The 22,527-nt window shown below is 38.6% G+C and overlaps 1 protein-coding gene across 10 annotated transcripts in view; it reads right to left on the reverse strand.

Annotated features, from left to right (window-relative positions):
• LOC138939392 (protein unc-13 homolog B-like) overlaps positions 1-22,527 on the reverse strand; it is a 161,152-nt gene that overhangs the window by 97,257 nt on the left and 41,368 nt on the right. For all 10 annotated transcript variants that reach the window (XM_070307122.1, XM_070307123.1, XM_070307124.1 and 7 more), the window contains 5 exons: positions 22,071-22,260; positions 21,799-21,996; positions 19,435-21,480; positions 19,252-19,355; positions 18,962-19,164 (listed from right to left, as the gene is read on the reverse strand). In XM_070307122.1, the coding sequence (XP_070163223.1) occupies positions 18,962-19,164; positions 19,252-19,355; positions 19,435-21,480; positions 21,799-21,996; positions 22,071-22,260 (2,741 nt within the window). The remainder of the gene's footprint in view (positions 1-18,961; positions 19,165-19,251; positions 19,356-19,434; positions 21,481-21,798; positions 21,997-22,070; positions 22,261-22,527) is intronic.

The following is a 22,527-nucleotide window of genomic DNA, read 5'->3' on the forward strand; positions in this document are numbered from 1 at the left end:
ATTCTTGTCGTGATCTTCCAGTCCGTGTCCGTCGTAATTACATTACTCTCGTAATGAAAGCCGATAGGAAAAAGTCTGACGAACAAGGATCATTTTCTCTTTTTCTATAAGCAATAGACATTGTAGATTATTTCAGCAATGATATATACAAAAAAACACGATATATAACACATAGTTGTATTGTATGATAGAATATAATGCGACAAAAGTAGAATGCATCGCATTCGCTATCTTAATCTTTTTTTGAAATGCATTGAGGGAACAGCCAAACTGACTTTGCGTATCGATGAAAAGTGCAAAGTTTTTCTTGCATCCGCGTTTTTTCTTTCACTTTTCGTTATTCGCTTTCATTAATTCGCACGCGACAAAAGTTTGCACAAGTTTTCAGTAACTAAAAAAAGCAAGCTCTCCGATAGGTTTCGTTGTGTTTGCTTGTAGCTGCAATCAGACAACGACGATATGACGTGTATCAATCTAGTCATTCAAAATTGTTAAAAACTGACACAATGCAAAGCTCGTTAAGCGATTCCATGGTCGCACATACGTGGCTGCGCGGATCGTTACCGAAATTAAATGATCATCCTATTCTCGTTTATGAATCGCGTCATCCTTGTTGCGAAAGTGATTCAATAGCGCGTTTCTTGAAAATTGAAGTCATGCGATATAACAAATGTTTAGATACTATTATCTAAGAGAAACATTTTTTCTTCATTTTTCATTGCAATGATAACTGTTATCACATTTAGTTAAATGTTAAAGAAGTAAAAAAGAAAAACGCGTATATGTATAATATTAAAGTAGAAAATAAATATGTGAGCCTCTTAAATAAGACAGAAAATTAAACGTAGCGAAATAAAAGTAAGGCATTACAATTCCGCCAGAGTTATAAAAAGGTCATGCACTGCGACGTGAAAAGAATAAAGATAAGGGGTTGGTTCTAGCGCGAAGAAAAGTTGAAATGGTTCGAGCATACACATATTCGTAAACTTCCGAACTTCCTGTAATTATATAGCCAAAACTGGCTAGACTGGATATAGCGTCCAGTAGTTAAAATCGATGCTTAGTCCGCCGTTATATTGTAGATACATTTCGCGTTTTATTCGTGTTAAAACAAGTGCTCTAAAAACAATAGATGAGACATAATCAATGCCCAATGTAATCATAGAATATTTAACTCTAATCTCACGCGATATTAAACATTTAAATTTGTCCAAGTTTAAACCGTTGCTTCGTAAGTATCGATCGACCGAGAGAACCGGATTGAAGCTCGCGCACGTGTAAAGAACATTTTTACCAGTCGTGATGAAATAATTTACCGTAGCTATACGCCTGCCCAGAAATAATCTCTCGAATTGTTACGACGAAGAAATTGTATAGGGATCATCGCGCGTTTAATTTTTCAGCCTTTTCTCACGGAGATATCGAGATAACATATGACGTAACCGTTGTGTTTACAGTTCGATCCTATATAATTGCAATTTTTTTGCGGCATACACTTAGCATGTAACACTTAGAATTCAAAGAAGGAAGACACGTTTATCCGAAAAATTAAAAATAATATTTTCGCATAAACTCTCTCTCTCTCTCTCTCTCTCTCTCTATGGAAAATTTTATATATTTTCGAATAAGTAGCGGACGCGAGCATAATATCGTGAAATTTGTTCTCGTGCAGATACAAATCGAATTTGTCATAGTTAGTTAATTAATTGCTCGTTGACGGAGCAATCGATGAAGCTGATAGCCGGGCTATAAAGCCGAGAGTATGCCAATGGCCACTTGTTGTTGTGAGACTGTTACTTAGGCATCCAAATGATTTCTCGTTTTCACGAAAGGTAAGTAACCAATGGCGATCGTGGCCGAGAGGGTTACTTCACGAGCAAACGACCCTTTGTTTTGTCAACGTCAGTCATCGATATTTATCTGTAACGATTCTGCTTTATCGTCATTAGCTTGTTGTTGGCTTAATCGGTCGGATAACGGAGAACGTTTATTTCCTGGGATTGGGTTATTATGCGGTCCATTTGGCCGCTTTTCAAACTACATCGTTGAGGCGCTCCAACGGGAATAAGAGGTAAAATAGGAATAATTCGTGACGAAAGCGCATAAGCGATAGCTACCTCGAGTCCTCATATCACAATTTCCGACAATAAAAGCAGAAAATATAATGTACAACTCTTAACGTAAGCGAACCCGAATACAGAGATCTGGTTGTCTCCGCGTGCAAACCAAATTTGAATACCAACTATGAGATAGAAAGTCGGCTCGAGATTTGCGAGAAGAACGCGAAATGCGGGGCGCACAAAAAGAAAAAAGAAAACACGAAAAGAGAGCAAGTTCCGGATTGGCGAAAAGTCAGAAGGTTCAGTGCCCTATAAGGTCACAAAATGTCGGAGAGGTTGCTTCGTAACATGGCCGAGGAATAAATTACAAAACCAGCGGGAATTAACCGTCCTGAAAATTAAGTAGGAAGGTGCAAAGAAGCTCTCATTTTCTCTCTCTCTCTCTCTCTCTCTCTCTCTCTCTCTCCTTCTCTTTCTCTCCCGCAATTCTCGAGCAAAACTTTCTGGAAACATTAGTGTGAACCATGCACGCGTCTTTTTCCGCTCCTTTTCTCTGTCCGCCTTCATTCTTCGCCCTATTTGTTGGCTCTGTATGTGTATGACCCCGAATGCTAAATTTACTTTATATAAAAACAGTTTCCTTTCCAATTCTATATCTCGCGGCGAATACGGATACACGGCTTTCATGTACATTGGAGTAAGAGTAAAAATAAAGATGCCAATCGCGTGGTTGAACTTCGTTGAATAGTAACAACTTACTATCAATTAGGTCGGGTTAAGTGCGCGCTCTCTTCTAGAACGAAAACTCGAACAACGCAGAAATGATGAAAAAAGATGTTATTCCAATCGTGTTATTGATTACTTATTAGTTTTCGTTACGCTTGTAGCCATCTTCAAGAATGGCAAACGGCGCAAATCGTGAAATAATAAAGAGACGAGCAGAGTTAATATATCGAACTTGCCCGAATCCATAATTGTCGTCTGTTATTGATGCAAGGATTGTTTCGTCTTAATTATAAGGACGACGCCTCAGTCACTTTATCTTAATTAATCAGTAACACGATCGAGAACACGACTTCTCGTTAGTAACGGGAACGTCCTTCGGTCGTTTACACGAGGTAAATGTCGGGATAAATGTAACCCTCGTTTTCACTATTCAGAGAATAGAAGATACTGTTCGATCCCATTAAAATACGTTAAACCCAGCAATGTTGTGAGAAACAGCAGGGAAAGCTCACCGACATTTTCGCGATGAAATAATCGACTCTCATCGCTTACGATCTTTGAAAAAAAAATTTTCGAGCAATTGAGAGGACGCAAATCACCTAAGAGCACAAATCGCAGAGACGTTCGGAATTACCGCGTAAAAAAATAAGCTAAAAAATATTACGATCATTCAGATAATCACGAGTTCGAAGGGGATGATCGTGTCCATCCTTGTGTAAACAACAGTCGTAAATTAAATATTTCTGCTTCCAACAAATACGACACCTGTCTCGTCTATTGCCACGTCCGCAACGACGTGTCAACATTTTCGATTGTGATCGATCGAACGTCCCTTCAATTACTTAGCAGACGTAACAGCGAGTCGTGTGCTTGGAAAATGGCCAAGAGGTCAAAACGCAACAAGCTTGCTCGATCATTTGGGTATATTTGACCCCGCGGTTCCCATCCGCGGTTATTTGAAATCACATTTATTTTATGCGCACGACGAAGATACTGCTCGACGAGGCTCCGGCTTGATTATTTCGAACGGAATACTTCGTCGGATATAAGGATTAGAATTCGGGGGATGAAACTGCGGCGGATACTGGATTTTTGAAAGTTCAAGACCTACAATGAAAAGCATTTAAAAGTGTATGAAATCGGTGCTGTACGTAGGATACGCGAGACACATTGATGAAAAGTTTGGAGATGAGTCGAGAGAAAACTTAATATTCCCTTAAGAAAGGGAAAGAGAGAGTTGAGGGGAGACATGTGCACGTGAAAGGCAACTGTCACCCGCCCTGTTTCTTTCGGCGAGGCATGAGCCTTAGCATGTTTGTTAGGGAAAATCTCACTGTCCCACTTCCAAAGAGCGTTTTATGTCAGCTGGAACGCTCTTTTTACTTTCGAGTTCTTTCAGAATTCGCGCTTGCCTGGATTTTGTTGCTTCTAGCGCGCGGTTCGAGACGGCGCCATCGGTTACAGGAATCTCTGGTAAGTAAACGTGCGCGCGAATCCCGAACACCTGTTCTCGATCGAAGAACTTGTCTCAAGGCACGCGATAGCCTGCTGCTCCGCTGTTCGGAGCAGCGAACGTCTAATGATAATTAATCAAGTCTCTGAGAGAGGAAAAGGATTACGCGCTTGCGATACCATTTATTACGAGTCGAGGCGATAGGCAAGAAATTTATATTCGACGATATTCTTCTTTGCGACGCAAAGAAAAAAAAAAGAAAGGAGCGTTTGGGTCGCGGTAATTGCCGTTTTAATTTCCACGGGGAATATTTCATTAATATTAATATAGCGCCGAATCTCTGCGGTATGAAGACAAGAAGAATATTGTATGCGGCAGTGGAGAAAAACAACGAAGACGGCGGTCTTACAATCGTAGAAGCGTCAAATTAACCGGGCGAGCGCGCATACACAGACACCCATACATACACACATACGAAAATGATTAATTAAGCCGGAATTAAATGCATGAGAAGCAAGCCGCCTGTCATAATCGAGTGACCTCGTAAATCATGACAAGCGTTTTCTCACGTAGGACTTCTTTTACGCGCCGAACGGGGGGGACAATGCGATGCAAAGTTTCGCGTTGCTCAACATGCGAGAGAGCTCTAATCGTCAAGCATACGAATAGATCTCGAGCGGAGAGACGGAATCTTTCTGTGTGTATCGCATCGATCGAGATCGTGGGAAATGAAAATGCACGGAGAGCTCGACAAATTATAGATTGCGAGGTCATCCGATTCGACGCGAACGACATCGTAAAATCGCCGATTCGTTAGCCGCTCTGAAAATAAGATCGCGACGATCTTAATTTTCGATGACCTCGTTCGCTATCGCAAAAGTAGAACTTCTCTACCTCCTCCCGCCTTCCCCTCTCCCCTGGAAAATATAAGAGAGCGTTATGATATAGTCGGAATGAGATTTGTACGGATATCTCGTTTCTTATCCCGTCCGCTAGATATTATTTCTGCAAAACTATCGGATGTTCCGGGTTCATAGCCTTCTGCGATGACACACTTTTAATATCATTTCCATCGGGCGAGGGATTACATTCTGTTTCTCTTTCGCTCCGATAACATGCGTACATAAATATTTTGAGGAGAGGGAAAGGTAATAACAAGAATAAGCTTACGCAGATCGATAATTTCGTCGGCGCGATCGATGGAACGTAGAGCCTGGATGCATTGCCCGTCGGAGAATTCCAATTAGACAATTCCGGTGGAACGATTCCTCAGGCACTCGAGCACTATGTATTTCGAAACTATTGGAACGCTCTGACCTCAGAAATCATTTATATAAGGGCGAGATCGGTCCATCTAGTGTTTGAAACGTGTCATGCTCACCGATTACTTCGAAACAAGCAAATTGTACGGGAGTCTGATCAGTAGGTACGTTCTAGTTCGATCGATCGATTGTCTCGAGAATCACCGTCTTTGTCCGATGCTTACATAGTTCTCGATAGCGGTAATAAAGCTTCTAGGTTATCGATAGACTCCTTAATGAATAGTAATAAAAACCACCGGGAGGAGGTGGGGGAGGGGAGGGGGGGTGGGGAGGCTCTCTAAGATTATGCAATGTAATACTGCTCGAGGTGCACCTTATAAATCGTCTCCTCCTCCCAGATTCCATTAATTCGTTAACCGGATATCAGGTCTTGTTTATATTGAAAAACTGAAATTTTCTTTAAGCAGTATCAATAATGAAATATAAATAAAGTTTTATCACCCGCGCGACCATTAATCTTTTCAAACAAATATGCTTGCGTCAAATACAAGCTATCCCGAACGTAAGATAAACTCTACGAAATCTTCATTATGTGCCTTGACACACAGATGCGAATTTATTCACATTGTGCAAAGTTAATAATTCGAAATAAGAGTTCCCCCGAGAATGAAAGACAGCGATAGCGAGTCGATAGCATCCCTATTTATCGGCGATCTTTAAAATCTTCACGTATAATTCCAAAAGATAAATCCTCGCCATCGAAGTATTCATTCACTGACTTTATCGCACATTGTTAAGTTGTAAAACAACTCGTTCTAGCCTTTATATCGTGGCGTAAACTATTGCTTCCGATAGTAACGGCGGCGTCTTGTGCTTTCATTCCTTCCTTTCTTAAGTCGAAGCTTAAGCGAGCTTCGCGAAGCACGTAAACTGCAAGGTGTTTATGACCGACGAAGCCCGGTCCGCTCGTTTAGTCTCGAAGCAATCGAGCGTGTAGCTCCCGCGATTCGAAGAAAATTGTTGGTACGGTATGCGTAGTTACCTCCTACAATGCCGATTCTAATCGCGAATGTTCATTTCCGTTCCGATGCCGAGGCATTCGCGACAATCACCGCGGGCGATGCAGTCCGGCGCCAGCTTGATTGATAATGTCAACCCTTATATCTCGCAAGCACAAGGGGAGAGGAAAAACGTATCTCATCGCGCCGATGGCCGGAAGAAAATCACGTCGTTTCTCAGTGAACGATCCACGGAAAGAAAAAAAGAGATACCGTATTCTCGAGCAATCGGATTGTCAGGAAAAAGATAAATTTCGGATAATATCATTTCTTTACATAAATTACATAAAAGCGTGCTATTTGTGTCACATTTATTTTGTGAGTTGGACAAATCGATTAAATGGCTCTTACGGCGAAAGAAAATAAACTCGGTTTGTATCGAACGTAGTCTCTGGCGGAATTTACGCGTGCAATTACCGTAAGTTCGAACCCAATACGGTATGTGCATCCGTCGTAATGGGTCTTTGATCAAATTGCACGGAGGACAAATCAATAAGATTGATGTATTTCGTCAAATAAGGGATGTAATTAGCGGTACGCGAAGCAAGCTTCTGATTACCTGGGAGCGCTTTCTCCATTTTAATACCGAATATAAAAATAAAAACCATAATGCGAACATCAGAATCGATACCAAGGTTTGATCTACTTTCCTTTTCGTAACATGCTGCCATTATTTTAAGTATTATTAGCTGTCAAATAAAAGATATTACAAAAACAACGCTTATAAAAGGGACTTTAAATCTTTATCTTTAAGTATATATGTATTTGTGAATATTTCTCTGTGTTATTCAGAGAAAGAGAGAGAGATAAAATATTTTGAAAATATTTTTATTTTTTTTTTTTTCGTTTTTTCTCATGTATATGTATGTGCGTGTATTGTCTTCCAATATATCCCCATTTTCTTCTTAGGATATAAAAGAATGGATATATATCAAGTACACTCACTCAAGGAAGCCCCGTATATAAAAGATGAAGGCAACGTTTGAGATAACGCGATAAAACTGCAGATTTTATCAGCTTTGGTCGGTTGATGAACGCTACCCTCCAAATATATCAAATTTCGAAAATGTTCGAGCAAACATGCGATGGTTACATGACACTGTTAACCCCTTTCACAACTGTGAAAACTTTAGGATTGAACTATCAACGCATCTTTTCAATGATATTTGTCAATATTTTCACAATAGCTATTTTCTTTTTTCCCATACAATTAAAATTGCACATATTTCTCATAATAATTAAAATTGCACGTATTCAAATCGTCAAAATATTATAAAATTGCCTTTTATTCTAATCAAATTTTCGCGCAAATCAAACTTTTAAAATGCAAGAAATTGTATTGCAAACGGCGTCGATAAGCTCTCAAAAGAGACACGGTATTACAAAAATCCAGTTGCACATGAAACCGTAAATTTTTAACGATTTCCAATAATTTTAAAACCGTAAAGTTGTTGCGATTTTCATAGTGGATACTGTAACGCCAGCAATACAAAAAAAGAAGAAGTTTCTACGTAAATATTACGCCACGTCTTATGAATATTTAATCGCGCTTCGTTCGGATGATACGTATATACTGACGCGAATGTGCATATCTACAGATTCACACACATTTCTATGTATAATATTGTATATACATGATGAATATATATATTCCAGCATGCGGCTGATCAAGCTTTAACATTGATTGTACCAATTGTAATAGCGTCAGCGGTTCGAATTTATATTTCTAGAATTTATAAATATGTAGAAAAAAAAAACAACAAGAGAAAGATATACGACAATAACGGCAAATATTTTTTTATGCCATTTTACGGCACTCAAAAGAATTCGATAAAAATATCTTATTGATAAATTCTTCTACAATACACTATGTACACGATACTTATCGGTAATTATAATAATATAAAATAATATATTATTACATTTTATACATCTCGCAAAAATGTTTTTAAAAAACATACGCAGGAAGTCAAGCTTTGCTCTTAATTATCGTTAATAATTGAGACTTCAAGGGATAATCGGAGGCAGAATATTCTTAGCAATATAGACAATCACATTTTCTACAATTCCATTTTTAGGGAATTTTCGTATGGCAAATATCATATGATAATAAATTAAAGCAGAGCATTGTGCAAAAATAAGACTCACCTGTCAGCAATCTCGCATGTCGCATCAATATGATTATCAGAGCAACTGACAAAATTGTAATACTCACCTGTAACAGAAAAAAGCATATCGTATTAATACCTTATATGTATATATATATATATATACATATTCTAACGGTATAATAATTAAAACTTATGAATTATGGAAAGCGCTAAAAATAATATTAATTATAATTATATAGATTTTATTACTATCTACTAGTTATATAAATTTTATTCGTTATTATTATTTACTAGTTTTATAGATTTTACTAAGAATTTTAGAAAAACTGAAATTTTTATGCAATTCGAAAAAAAAAACAATAATAAGAATAATGAAAAGAAGACTAACAAGATTGCGGAAGGAAACGCATTTTGTTAATGGATGATATCACACAACGGATTTCCTCATGCGTATATATACGAGAAAGACATATTCTCAAAATATTTCAAGAGATATTGGTGAAGAAGCTATTATTGTGTTAGCAATTAACCGCGTTTAACCGTATGCGCACAAGTACTACGAAGCACGTCGGTAAATACACAAGAGAGAGAGAGAGAGAGAGAGCGTGAGGAAAGTCATTTTAATTATATCGTTGGTATTCATGAATAAACATGACTTCTGGATTTGACGTCCGAAATGTCCGTGATATCACGTGGTAAAGCGGCGATCTCTCTGCCGAGCAGAAGAACAATGAGGAAGAAGAATGGATAATCTTTGTTGCGTATAATGAAGTTATCCGGGATATACCCTGAATTTCTATTCGACTAGAGAAGCATAGATTGAAAACTATACGATAGCGGGCAAATAATAATCACGTAGAAAATTATATTATATGTCTATAAATACAGTATCTGTAAATTATTCAAAGAAGTTTAATAAAGCGTATCACGATTAATTTGAAATAGAAAAATTACATATTTCAGTGAGATTTTAAACCAATTCTTTTACAACGTAATAGTACTTTCGTAGATTGTAGTTTCTCTTTGCGAGAATATTTAACACAAACACTCGCCTTTTGTAAGCCATAGATCTATATCGCCCCTTTCACTCTCGTGATAAAAGACTATACAGGTGGAGTATATTCATTTATAATTGTAAATAACTTTCTTGTCGTCACATATGCTTCACATATGCGTACTTGCTTTATAAATTAAACAATTTTATTGAAAACTTTCCTAATGAGATTGGCTGATAGTTAGAGAAATTATGAATAAAACTAACTATTAAACGTTATTGTCAACGTATACTCTCTTGTTCCACGTGAAGATTAAAACTAAGTAATGTTTGTTCATGTATACATTCAGAATATTAAGTATATTAGAATATCAAAATATTCTCTGCGAGAATTATAATAACAATGAGAGCATCATTTATATTTAAAGCCTTACAAATATTCCTAATACCTTAGTATCATCAAATAGAATATTCTGCAAAATGTATCGTAATTGAATAACATTAATAATTCTCGTTCAATTTCCGATAAAGGTGTACAATATTCTATAAGATCGTTTCGCCAAAGCGAATGTTTTCCCCGGCACACTAAGAATATTATCATATTTTAATAATTCAGAGCGCTAGGATTTCAAGTTGTTGCAAGAGGCGAGTGTTGCGATGATAGAAAATATTATGGCACACGACCGGCAAAGTTCTCTTTTCCTGCGCTCGCTTTATTGACTAATCTTATCAACGTTGTCATAAAGGAAAATAACCCGCGGACACAAGGGAGAAAATTATGGGATATTAATCACGTTCCGCGGTATACCGGATGTCGAGAGGTCGAGAATCAAGCCGGTGGATCCCAGCTTGAAATGTTTGCGATCTGTCGTTTACAAAAGGGCCAGCAAGATTAATGCCGACAATCGTGACGTGATTAATGCGAGTGAACTCTCTTTCATCACCGCACAAATAGCATCGGAAAGCCGATTACTCTTTTAAAATAATATTTTAATTTAGAAAAAAAAAAGAATGAATGGAAGATGTATCTTAATATTCCCAGGATTGGAAAAGTTTTATAAAAACAGCTCGTTATCGTTATCTGTTAGCAATTTTAAAAAATGGCTCGTTACCGTTACCGTTACTTAAAAAGTAACGAGTCGTTATAATTTCCGTTACTTTTTTATATATAATACAAACTTTACATACAATTTTTTTTATAAAACTGCATAAAAGGTAACACACTTTCGATTTTATCGCCCACTTGAATACGTCATAAGAGAGGATAATTCTGAGAATAATTCGGCAACTCAATTTTATTTTATTTTTGAAACTGAAAATAGGTTTGGGTTAGGTTGAAATTTTTTTTCGGTATTTTCAAGACAAGATAAATTCGTGTAATTACACGTTAAAAATTGTTAACGAACTGCGAGAAATATGTGAAATACATTATTGACAAAATACCTAATGACTGTGTACCTAATCTGTGAATGTAAACAAACACTTCTTTCCACGTCTGCTCTACAACAAATACAACGTACGCACATACTTCACTTTTCTTAATATTACTTTATAATATTTAAGAAAAGGCATTAAAACTGGAAAACTATAATTTTTTATATCTCCTAAACCAATGTCGTTCCTCACTTATTTCTTGCGGAGGATTACTCAGAAAAACCTCCCCTACAACATATTTAAGTAGCGATAAAATCGGAGGTGTGTTACTTTTTATGCAATTTTACAATTTTTTTAAATACAAATTAAACACTAAAAATTTACACTAAACACTAAAAATATGTAAATTTCCATTTTACATTAAAGTAACAAAAACGATATAATTTTGATAATGATATCGCTATTGATAATTATCATTCCTTTGTATGAAAATTACACCGAATATATTCAAGAAAATAACTGTTAAAAGTAACTGTTAAATTCGTTACTCGTTACCGAAAAATGTAACAAAGTTATTTTTTTCCGTTACAAGTAACGCGTTACTTCCCAACCCTGAATATTTCACACCGGAGCCAATTCAGGATCGTAGTTTGCGCCGTTGCCAGCATTTATATCAATCGAATAAATCTTTTTTTTTTGGATCGCGTGAGCGTTCTGACTTTTTTATCTCGTTAGTTTGAATTACCGTATGTCATATTAAATATATGTAAATATACGTAAATATAGTAGAAAGGGAATTTGTAAAAATGAGCGTGTAGCGATAAAATCACATAACGAAATCATACTGTACAACATTCGCGATATTAATTTAATCTCTCGCATCGCATTTTGTATAGGAATTACAAATATTTATTTAACGATTTAAGAGACTTATACGGAAGAGCATTTTATTTAACGTACACGTTCATGTAAATAAGAGAAACGAAGGAAAGAGTTGTGTCATTCGAGTAAATGGCAATTCTATACCATATCGAAATTTATTTTGCATTTGCAATTCGCCGGCTTTGCAATCTACGATTGATGCAAATTGCGAGAATTGATAGAAAAAACTCGGTTCGACTGCGAGATGTTGAATTAAATCGCGGCTTTGCGAATTCGTTTCTTTTGATGATCGAGTATCTTTGAGACTGCCGTGCGAAAAAGGATCTCTGCGAGATTCGCGATCTGTCCGGATGCAGAGCTTGGCCGGATAAGGAGACGTGGCGAGTGGAAAGGTCGATGTCTCGTTTGCCTGACGAAATGGATAAAAGGGGGGCTTTATAAAGTGCCTGGACCAATACCAATTGCTTGGTTCAACGGATACAGACAACCTCGAAAGATGGAGATTTTCGCTTTTAATTCCTTTTACATTTGCGTGTGATCAATTCTCTCGGTAAATACGAAATTTTAAATCCAAAGGAAAAACCGTCTACCTTGTTCGATTATTATCCGCAGAATAGATACGAAGTCATATAACAGATACTTTTTCAACGGCACTTGAATCTTTTCCAGAACGTAATTGTATTCCTTGACCTACTATCAACATAACACGAGTAAGTATGATTACAACATTAAATGAGAAAAAGCGCGGTGCAATTTTTTTTAAAAAACAATTTAAAATATACGTGTACTACTCCTTATGATAGATCGCGCAAAAAGATGAAAAGCCAACTTAGTTGAATTTCCCGTTGACAAGTGATTTATTTGTCATTGTTACATCCGCTTAATAACGTAAGTCGATCATTAGAGTGTTAACGAGCATCTAGAGTCTAGAGCATTACTCACACATTTTAGAGACGCGTAAACTAAGAGTATAAGATTAACTAATCCATCGGTTGACTATTTGATACCAGTATCGATATCGATACCGAAACCGATCCGATAAAGAGCTTCTGGATTATATAAACTGTTTAATTATATAACTGCATATTTTGCGTTAATATATAATAACTTATAAAAAATTTTTATAATCACAAAAAGTCTCTTCTCGTTATTTCGCAATATGATATTTGCACGGAATATATTCGAATATGTTTCCTAAGTTTGTTATTCGTCGAATTGACGATGATGATTCTCTACGGCAAAGTTAAAACGACGGAAATTTTATACGGCGGTAGAAATTGCACGATGGACGCAACGGGAACGGTTCTACGACAACGGTTCCTAACGCAATAACGGAGGCTCCCTTGCGCGTAAAACGCATTAGTTTAAATTACAAGGGCGTTATTTTGTTGCGCGAAAGTTGCGCTAAAGTAAACGCTCGTATCTCCTATAAACATTTAGAAAACTTCGCCGGCGATATCGCGGGAATGTAGCCGAAATTTATGGTCGGAGATTTCGATGATGCGAAAATAGATGAAAACATTCGCGCCGCGGTACATGCTCTTAGTTACTCTCGTTATCGAATTGCAAATAACAAGTATCGAAGGCAAATAGCCTGACCGTGCACCGAGAACGAATACGAAGCATCTGACGATAAGTCCTGCCGCAACGTGCATAAGCGGCGAATGCATCATGAATATTTCAAGTCCCGTAAGTGTCTACCGCCACAGCGGTGGAAGCTGTTTTGAATTCAACCGAAGTTGAAGCAACGACCAAGTGTTCCTCCTCTCTTCGCTTGAGATCGATGAAGCTACTTGTTTTTTTCCGGCTGCGCACATCCCCGTCGCATTGGAAGAACGCGCGAGCAATCCGCTGTTATCATCGATATGCGGTCGAATAAAAATCGAGAAATCGTACCACGTGCCTCGCACAAAAACACGAAGCATTTAAAAATAATAATTTAAAAATATCATTCTTTCGCTTGTTGCTTAAGCTCTCTTCTTGTTACTCTCGCGGTCTCGCTTGTAATCCATCGAGAAATAACACGTGTACCTGACGTAAGTAGCAAATGACAAATGTGGACACGTGACTTTTAATCTTGCAATCTCGTGTCTCTACCATTGTAAACCGGTAATATATATTTTTCCACGTCGCTGCCGCCGCGATAAAGTAGCTCTATTATAAACGGGGATATTTTTTATCTTTTCCATTTCGTGCCGATTAAGGATGATCGTGATTACAAAAAACTCATTTCAAACCTTCAAATTCTCGTTGATTGAAACAGTTCTACAACTCGATTAAACTAGAAGCGAATTAAACGGAATTCTCCCCATTGCATAGATACATCGATGTTTTTTCAATAAAGATACACGACTGACGTTACCGAAAGTAGTCCAATTTCCGGTTGACTGGCAATGACTCACCACGTTTCTTTGCAGAGTATTAGGATTGAGAACCATCATTCGCTTCTGTTTCTTGATGAGTCTGCTGAGTCTCTGAGTTCTTTGAGCACAGGTCAAGGGTTTTCCAGAGATCAGAAATTCGTCCTGCAGCTCGTCCTCGAGATCATCCTCTACGCTCTTTTCGATCTGCGAGTTCTGCTTCGTTACTGTGCTCAACGGCACGGCTTTCGCAATCAGAGTCTCGCTTCGTACGCTCCAATTGGACCCACCATATTTCTTCATATTCATCAGATCGCCTATGCTGCCTCTCACGCTGCTGCTGCCCAATTGAAGATTCGTCCGGGATAAAGCGGGCGAATGCGGAAGCGATTCGGAGCATTTTTCCGTCGACTTTACGACGTCCGGCAGGATCGTCTTACTCTGAAGCTTATCCAGATCCGACAAGGACGATCCTCGACGTATTTTTGCCCGCGGCTGAAAATTTTTCTTCGAAAACCTTTCCTTGATCTCCTTCTCGCTACGATTCACGCTCTTCGAAGATAACGATGACTTCATAGCGAATAGACCCGCCTTAAGAGGGAACAATAAAGCCCATTCCGTCGACTTTGCTCGAGTCTCCATTCTGTATCTTTTTTTCTCGTCCCTCTTAAGAAACTGATAGACAGAGAGACTCAATAAAATGGCTCTTTTGTTTCAGGAAATCGAGAACTCAATTCATTTTTCCGAGTAACACTAGAGTCACTTGATATTTTCGTCGTTCGCGACGATTTGAAGAGAATATTTTTTTTTATACCGAAACAAATAAAATATCGAAAGAAATGTTGCGGTTACGTCGAGGATATCGCTATCTTCGCGATAGTTTCATATCCGGTCCGATATTTAAGGATTTCCGTCTCTGTTATTATCAGGTTTTGGTCATATCATCCATTAATTGCATCCTTGTACTTTGATTTGACAAAAAGTACCTTATACATGATGTTGCATTACTTTCTTACAGCTCGTCGAATTTTTCTTCATTGCACATGTATAATTCACAGATATCTGATATTCTCTTTCTTTATCCTCTTCGTAATAATTTCCTTTGGTAAATTCTTTATATTTTACATATAAATTTCTCATGCCTTTGGTATTTTTAAAATCGAGATGCGCGACGCGATTTTTTATTTTGACGGCGAATTTATAGTTTCTCGCGTGCGAAGAAAGATCCTCTTTCAGCCAGTTCCACGATCATACTCGCTAAAAAGATCCAAGCACAAGAATCGAGCCGAAGGAGGTGGTCAGTCTCCCTCGGTGGGTTCGTTAGGTGGTATTTTCACTTAAGTTAACACGACCCCCCGTGCAGATGTACCCTTTGCGAGGCACCCGACGACACTTCCGTCTAATAAAAGCCTAATAACGATCGATACAATCGCCCCGCCTCTTTCGCTTGTCGATTCGTTGTAGTCAAGGGTGTGCTTAACTTCCAGCCCGAAGAGAGCCCTAACTTCGAGGGAGCTTGAAGAAGCGGGATAAAGTATCGTTCCCTTCGGTTACGAGCATCTTTTGTGCGATACCGACACGCTCGTAGTTGCCGGGAATTGTGACTACTATGATACTATTGAAAGGAAAACGCTTAGCTCGCGTTGACAAGCGCTAGCCGCGATAAGCAAATAGTGGGAGGCGAGACCTTGTCGCGAAGGTGATACCAATTCCTCGTCGTCGACGAGGCAATCATACGGGTTTCTGATTATGACATGGGCCACCGGTTTGGCCTACATAGATTACATTTTACGAGGTCCTATCGCATCTATGCGTATACGCGTACACAAGCTCAAGAGTATCGCCTTAAATTTGTTAAAAGTGACGGTGATTTAATTTAATCGCATGTATGAAAATTTGATGTTGCTATAACATTTCTTGATCCACATATTCATAAATTAATTGAAATATTTAAATTAATTAATATTATAAATATATATACATATATTATTAAATGTGACTATAATTGACGAAAGGTTGTAACAAAATATATACAGTGTCTCACAAGCATTAATAATGCGTTGGTGAAGTATCTCTTCGTTATTAATAAATTACACTAATGCTTTAAATATTTAAATAGATAAAAATCTATTAAAAATGTATTTGTTTCATTACTTTGCAATCACTATTCGAGTTTTTGAATTTATAAGTTTATATAAACTTTTGTCTTTATTTTAACGTGACGAATACGCCCTAGAAATTTGTCCAAATATTTCGTAAACACTCTTTTATATGTTTTGTATGATAATCTTATAAATTAATAGTTTCAATTATCTGTGTCTTGAGCGTGAGAAATTGTGTGTAAGGAACAGAACAATGGCAAGATGAAAGCTGCCTTTATCAAGGCGCGTTTAACGATGGAATGTGGAATGTATGGAACGCGGAGGAATTTGAATATATAAAATGCAAAGTAAGCGCGGCCGGAGCATAGAAACGTACATCTTTACGTGAATAATATATAAAAAAAAAATGCGACAGCGCGATCAAGTATAAGAACGTGTCTACACGTAAAAGCCATTTTATCAGTAAAAACAAGAAGAGAGGAAAAATAAGTAAAGGAAACCGACGCTTGAGCTCTTGTAAATCGCTTTTTGCGATGGCTTTTTGGAACTCAGTTACAAGCAATAGAAAAATTTCTTCCCTGTCAAAATATCGTCGCTCCAATGCGATCCGATCCATTTTTCTTCGCGCGGAGCAAAGGAGGAGAAAAAAGCCACATCCGGGAATTATCGCGCAAAGTTTGCGAAACGTGTCCAACGATAACTGCCACCGCTAGCCTTTTATCGCGACGACAATGTTTTCGAGTAGAATTTAAAGACGCATGATTCGCGATTATCGTGAAAATCGTACGCTCGGGACCCCTCGCACTCGATTTAATACTCTAGCAAATCGATCCTAATTGTTTCCCGGAGGACAATTATTCCGCCGAGGATAGGATTTCTTCCGGCCGGCATGCAATCGGCAACGAAGAGGGCAACGGGGAGAATAACGAGAGAGCGAATACGAAAACGAATGTGCGAGGACATGCAAAAGGACGATAATTGATTTCCGCAAGAATAGCAACCAAATTCGGCTATTATTTCCTTGCGTTCGAAAAATTCGCGTTCACTTGCAAAACGATTCCAACAATAGAGATACACGCGTTTCCTTGTGCTGCCAATTCTTTTATTACGCAATTCTTTTAATTAATTCTTTTATTTTTTTCCTTTTCCAAAAAAGTCGCATTTCTGACGTAAGCCTTTTTTGAAAATCGGCAGCCATTTGAACGGTTGTTGATTGTGACAATTACGGAGCCAGGAGAAAGCGACTTTCCTGGATTTTCAAGCAGTGGAAGAGGAAAATAAACAATCGCTTCGCCAACTGTTTCGCTCACTGACGACTCCGCGCGAATTTACATTTTCCATCATCGCGAGCCAAAGTTTCTCGACCATATATCGACTGCCGTTGCGGCTCTCTCTCCCTCTCTCTCCCAGAAGTGGCGCCAGGTGCGTACTCCGGTTTTCTCGTTTGGGCTGACAAGACTGCGTTAATGGAAGTTTCATGTAAGCCAGACAGATAATCTGGTACCGTGTGATACGACCATGAGTGCTAAACTTTTCAAGTGGCAATACACCTAGACGATAATGAGCGTCGATAACTCGAGATACTTTATATCGTCAAGTTTCATTCGTCTCGCACCTAAATCAATAGCTGTGTATGACGGTAATAACATTTAATGATCATCAATTAGCACGATACGGAATGTCGGCGCACATGGAACTTGAGGAGAAATATGTCTTTATCGCGAGTTATAAACTTACGCGAGGGGAAATGTAGCTCGCGGGAAACAAGTAGAAAAAATATCATAATATCTCGTAATACGCGTATATCGTGACTCTTATACTTATCACGGTATTTCGAGTGAACTCGAGGATAAAACGAACGTTTCAGTGAAACAATGCTATCGATATGTCACGCGAATGCTCGATATTTATATAAATATTTGTGCAATTATTTCGCAGTTGATATATACATATGCATAGGTATATCGAATCTGATCGCCGGAAAAGCATTTTTCTGCCAATCAATAAGAGGCGAAACTCCCTCGTCTGCATTAATAATAACGTCATCAGTGTTTTATCAATCATCGTGACACATTGACACATCGGCAAGCGCAAGATATGAGTAAAACTAGTTTATGCAAATACGATACGCCTGTACAGAGATAGAATCGATGAGTTCCTACTTTGCCTAATTTAAATGTCGCCCATATTAAATGTATTCCACGATAGAGATCAATGTAGTGCCAGCGACCTTTCGGCCTTGAACAATTAGCATACAAACAAGCAAGAAAGCGACAATCTCGTAGCTCGTTTGTATGCGAAACCGACACTGTACGAAGGTAATGATTGACAAGGCCACTGTAGCTCTCGCGAAGGACTATGCGGGCCACCGGCATCGCCGCATTTTTTCAAAGGTCGTCGCTACAGTCATTGACCGTCGTAATCGTACCTCGCGTAATCTATTTAATTGTCATTGTCATTTCATTTAGTAGAATAACCTTGGCAAACGCGAGAAAGTGAATTTGTTCGATTTTTAATTGTTCGCTAATCAGAAATGAATTTATTCGCTTTCAATTTTAAAGAGCGTAAACTTTACGTACGTTTAGTTGCATGATGATCTGATTGTACGCCCAATGCCAGCGTTGTCTCGCCGTCATTTCCGGACGTTCTTTCAGCTGCGTGGGTACGGGCGCGGCACCGACCATCTCCAGTAGCTCCTCGTCGGGTGGCGGTTCTGGCGGACTTCTCGGTGGTGTATCCATCTGAACGCTTTCATCCAGTGATGCCTGCTTAGTCATGCTTCCTGAAATTGAGTCGGCCGATTGATTGATTAATAAATTGTTAAACAATCTTATATTTTTTTTTAATAATTAATAAGACACTATCTTACCGCGCGGACTTTCAATATGCGACAAAGACGGGGTTCCTTTATATTGTTCGACCAATGAGTCCTCTCGAGAGTTACGAAGCAAGGCTTCCTCGCCTCGTTCGTACCTTCGGCAATAATATAAATTTATTACATATGTAGAAACTAAAATATGAAAGATATTAAATACAATATATAATCTTATACCTCTCAAGAGTCTCGTCCCGCATCTGATAATCCCCGTCTACCGCGTTGCTCAGAATAATATCGCTCTGATCGATCGATTCTTGATCCTTGAAGTGACCGCGTTGATAACTTTCGGCTCTGGAAATGGGCTGTAGAGCAGTAAAGTTCTGTCCATAATTGCTTCCTCGTAATTCTCTCTGCTGGTATGAATCGGTCCTAGTGAGAGGTGGCTTGAATCCCTCAGTGGTCGATGAGAAAGAATCTTTCCTGGACAGTTGTGAATACGAATCTCTACGACTGTAAGATTCCTCGGGGAAATTATCCGAGGCATAAGAATCTCCTCTAGTGAGCTTCGGCTTCTGCGTCGACTGAGAGTGTTGACTGAGCTGACTCTGATGCGACAGCTGCGAGTCCTTTCTCTGTGACTCTTTGGGAATAATCTCCGGGTATTCCTCATCCTCGACGATGTCCTCCTGATAGGAATCCGTCCTGGCTAACGGTCGTTTACCATTTACGATATTTGTAGTAGTATGAACCATTACGGTGGTGGTTACATGATTGGCAGTCACGTGATTGCCCATCGTAGTCGTCTGAGATTGAGCGACACTCGGCGAGGAATCCACCAAAGTGACGGCTGCGGGACTTGAATCACCGGCTGTCGAATATTCGCTGTATCCCTTTTTCAACTGATTGCTGCTGACGGAACTCACGACAGTTTCAAACGAATCTTTTAGTTCATCGTCTCTGGACTCGAGCGAATCCGTATTTTGCTGAAGAAGCGGGCTGGCTTCGCGCTTATTGCCAAGCTTCTTCCTTTTCGAAGTGCTTAATGACGACGCGTCCTCGTTCTCTTGATAAATATATTCTGACTCGCTTGACGGATAACCATTTGTCTTTGTCTGACCACGAGGTGTAGTCACGGAGAGCTCGGGCACCTCGCTCTGTCTTCTGTCTGTCGCCGTTGTTGGGCTCTCTTTATAACCTTGCTCCTCGAAAGATCCCTGATAAGAATCTTGATACTCGTCGTACATCTCTTGATAATTTTCCTGATAAGGTTCCTGATAATTATTCTTGTACGTTGTAGGCACATCTTCCTGTTTACTATATGGCGTTTGATAATTTATAAAATCTTCCTGCGGTTGCTTTGTATAAGATTCCTGATAATTATCCTGCGATGTAACAGGCACTTGATTATACGTCTCTTGATAAGTTTTTTGATAATCCGTCGACGTATTGATATCATATTGGGAATCGTACTGCTCCGGCTGATACTGATTGTATGTATTCGTAACGTTATTCTGATCGTAAACGGTCGACGGAACGGTAGTGATATTATAATCGTCATATTGCTCTTGATAAACGCCCTGTTGCTTGTAATCCTGCGATTTATAGTCCTGCTGATGATACTGAATGTTGTTCTCGAAGCCCATCTCGTGATAATTGTCCTCGATTATCATACCGTCAGGCTTGTCGTATTGATTTTTCGTTTGATTCGTGTACTGTTGATCATTTGCCTGGCTGGCGATCGGATATGTCGTGTCTAGATAGGATTCATGATAGATTTCAGCGTTCTGTTGCGCGTAAGGTTGCTGATACTCGTCCTTGTATGAATTCTGTTGCGCGTATGTAGTCTGCCCGTAACTGTTCTGTATCTGCTGGTTCGGATACGATTGGTCGTATTGACCATCAACGTATCCGTACTGATTACCGTGGTTTATCTCGGGATAATGAGTTTTGTTAGCGGCGTGCACCTGGTCCATCTGGTCGCTCTGCTGCTGACTGTAAATGTTCTCCGTATACGTGTCCTGCGGAAGATTATCCTGACTACGGTAAGCGTAATTATAGTCCTCGTTGTAGTCAGACTTGTAATAGCTTTCCTCGGAGGGCGTTCTGGTCTTTGGCAGTTGTCTGCTCGGCGTAGCGGGCAAAGAGGCGAGTTTACGGTTGATTACCACGTTGCTCGGCTTGGTCGGGGTCGGAGGTAGTTTCTTACCGGTGCCGCCCTCCTGCCGCGATATCGGACGCTGTTGCGGCTGCAAGATCTTCCGGCGACGAGTATTGTATCCGCTTTACAAAGAATATTCAGCAAGAGAATTACACTTTAATATATATTTAAATATGTATATATCTGCCTCTCTTTTAAACCTTGTTCTGATTTTAAGTTAAATATCTTTCAATTTTGTGTAATTATAATTTTAAACATATTTGAACACTCCAGATTTAAAATAAAATAGCAAAAATGAAGATTAAAATAATAAGAATGGAGATTAAAATAATAAGAATAAAAATTTATAATATAATCCTTAATAAATAAAATAACGAGAATGGAGATTAAAATAACAAGGATGGAAATTTATAACAAATATAATCCTTTTTCCGAATTACTTATAGTCGAGTTCTTCTGATTCGTAGCTACGCTGTCTGGTAACAGCGGGTCTGTAATCTGGCCGATGTATACCGATGCTCGAAGCTGGCCTCTGTGGAAGCGTCTTTCTGTTTCGTTTATTTTCATAGTACGTACTTGTTCCCAAGTACCGTTTCCCTCCACTGTCCCATTGTCTGTCCTCGTCATCCTGACCATATCTTCGAAAAGAAAGAAATTAGTTTCCTCAACGATAATTTTATCATTTCTGTCTTCGGTATTTATTACTATTTACCTTTCATCTTGATAGACGTATCCCGTTATGTTATCGTAGTATTCGTTATACCTAATATCCGTCTCGCATTCCGGATACATGGCGCTCATTTTACCCACTCTACCGTCGCTGCTATATCCGTCAGTATAATACGAATGATCGTCATATAGAGTCATTTGTCTTTCCAAAGACGGTCTTCTGTACGGAATTGCTTGGAAAATATAGACAGAAGTGTCAAGCTTATTGGTTTTCATCTGACATTATCTTATAGCGAATATTCAATAAAATTAAAAGCGAATAAACTTAATAAATAAAAAAAATATACGGATTTCCCCTCAATACTATATTTAATAATATTAATAATATATTTTATCGTTATACATATAGCGTCTGAAATTTATAAGCGCATAAGAATAAAAGAAAGAAAAGATTTAATAAAAATATTTTTATTTTTAATATTCGATCAAATTAAAAGCTT

The sequence above is a fragment of the Polyergus mexicanus genome, unplaced genomic scaffold (assembly GCF_030449975.1).
Source record: "Polyergus mexicanus isolate NDT 795.1 unplaced genomic scaffold, iyPolMexi1.0 SCAF_14, whole genome shotgun sequence".
Lineage (NCBI taxonomy): Eukaryota > Metazoa > Arthropoda > Insecta > Hymenoptera > Formicidae > Polyergus > Polyergus mexicanus.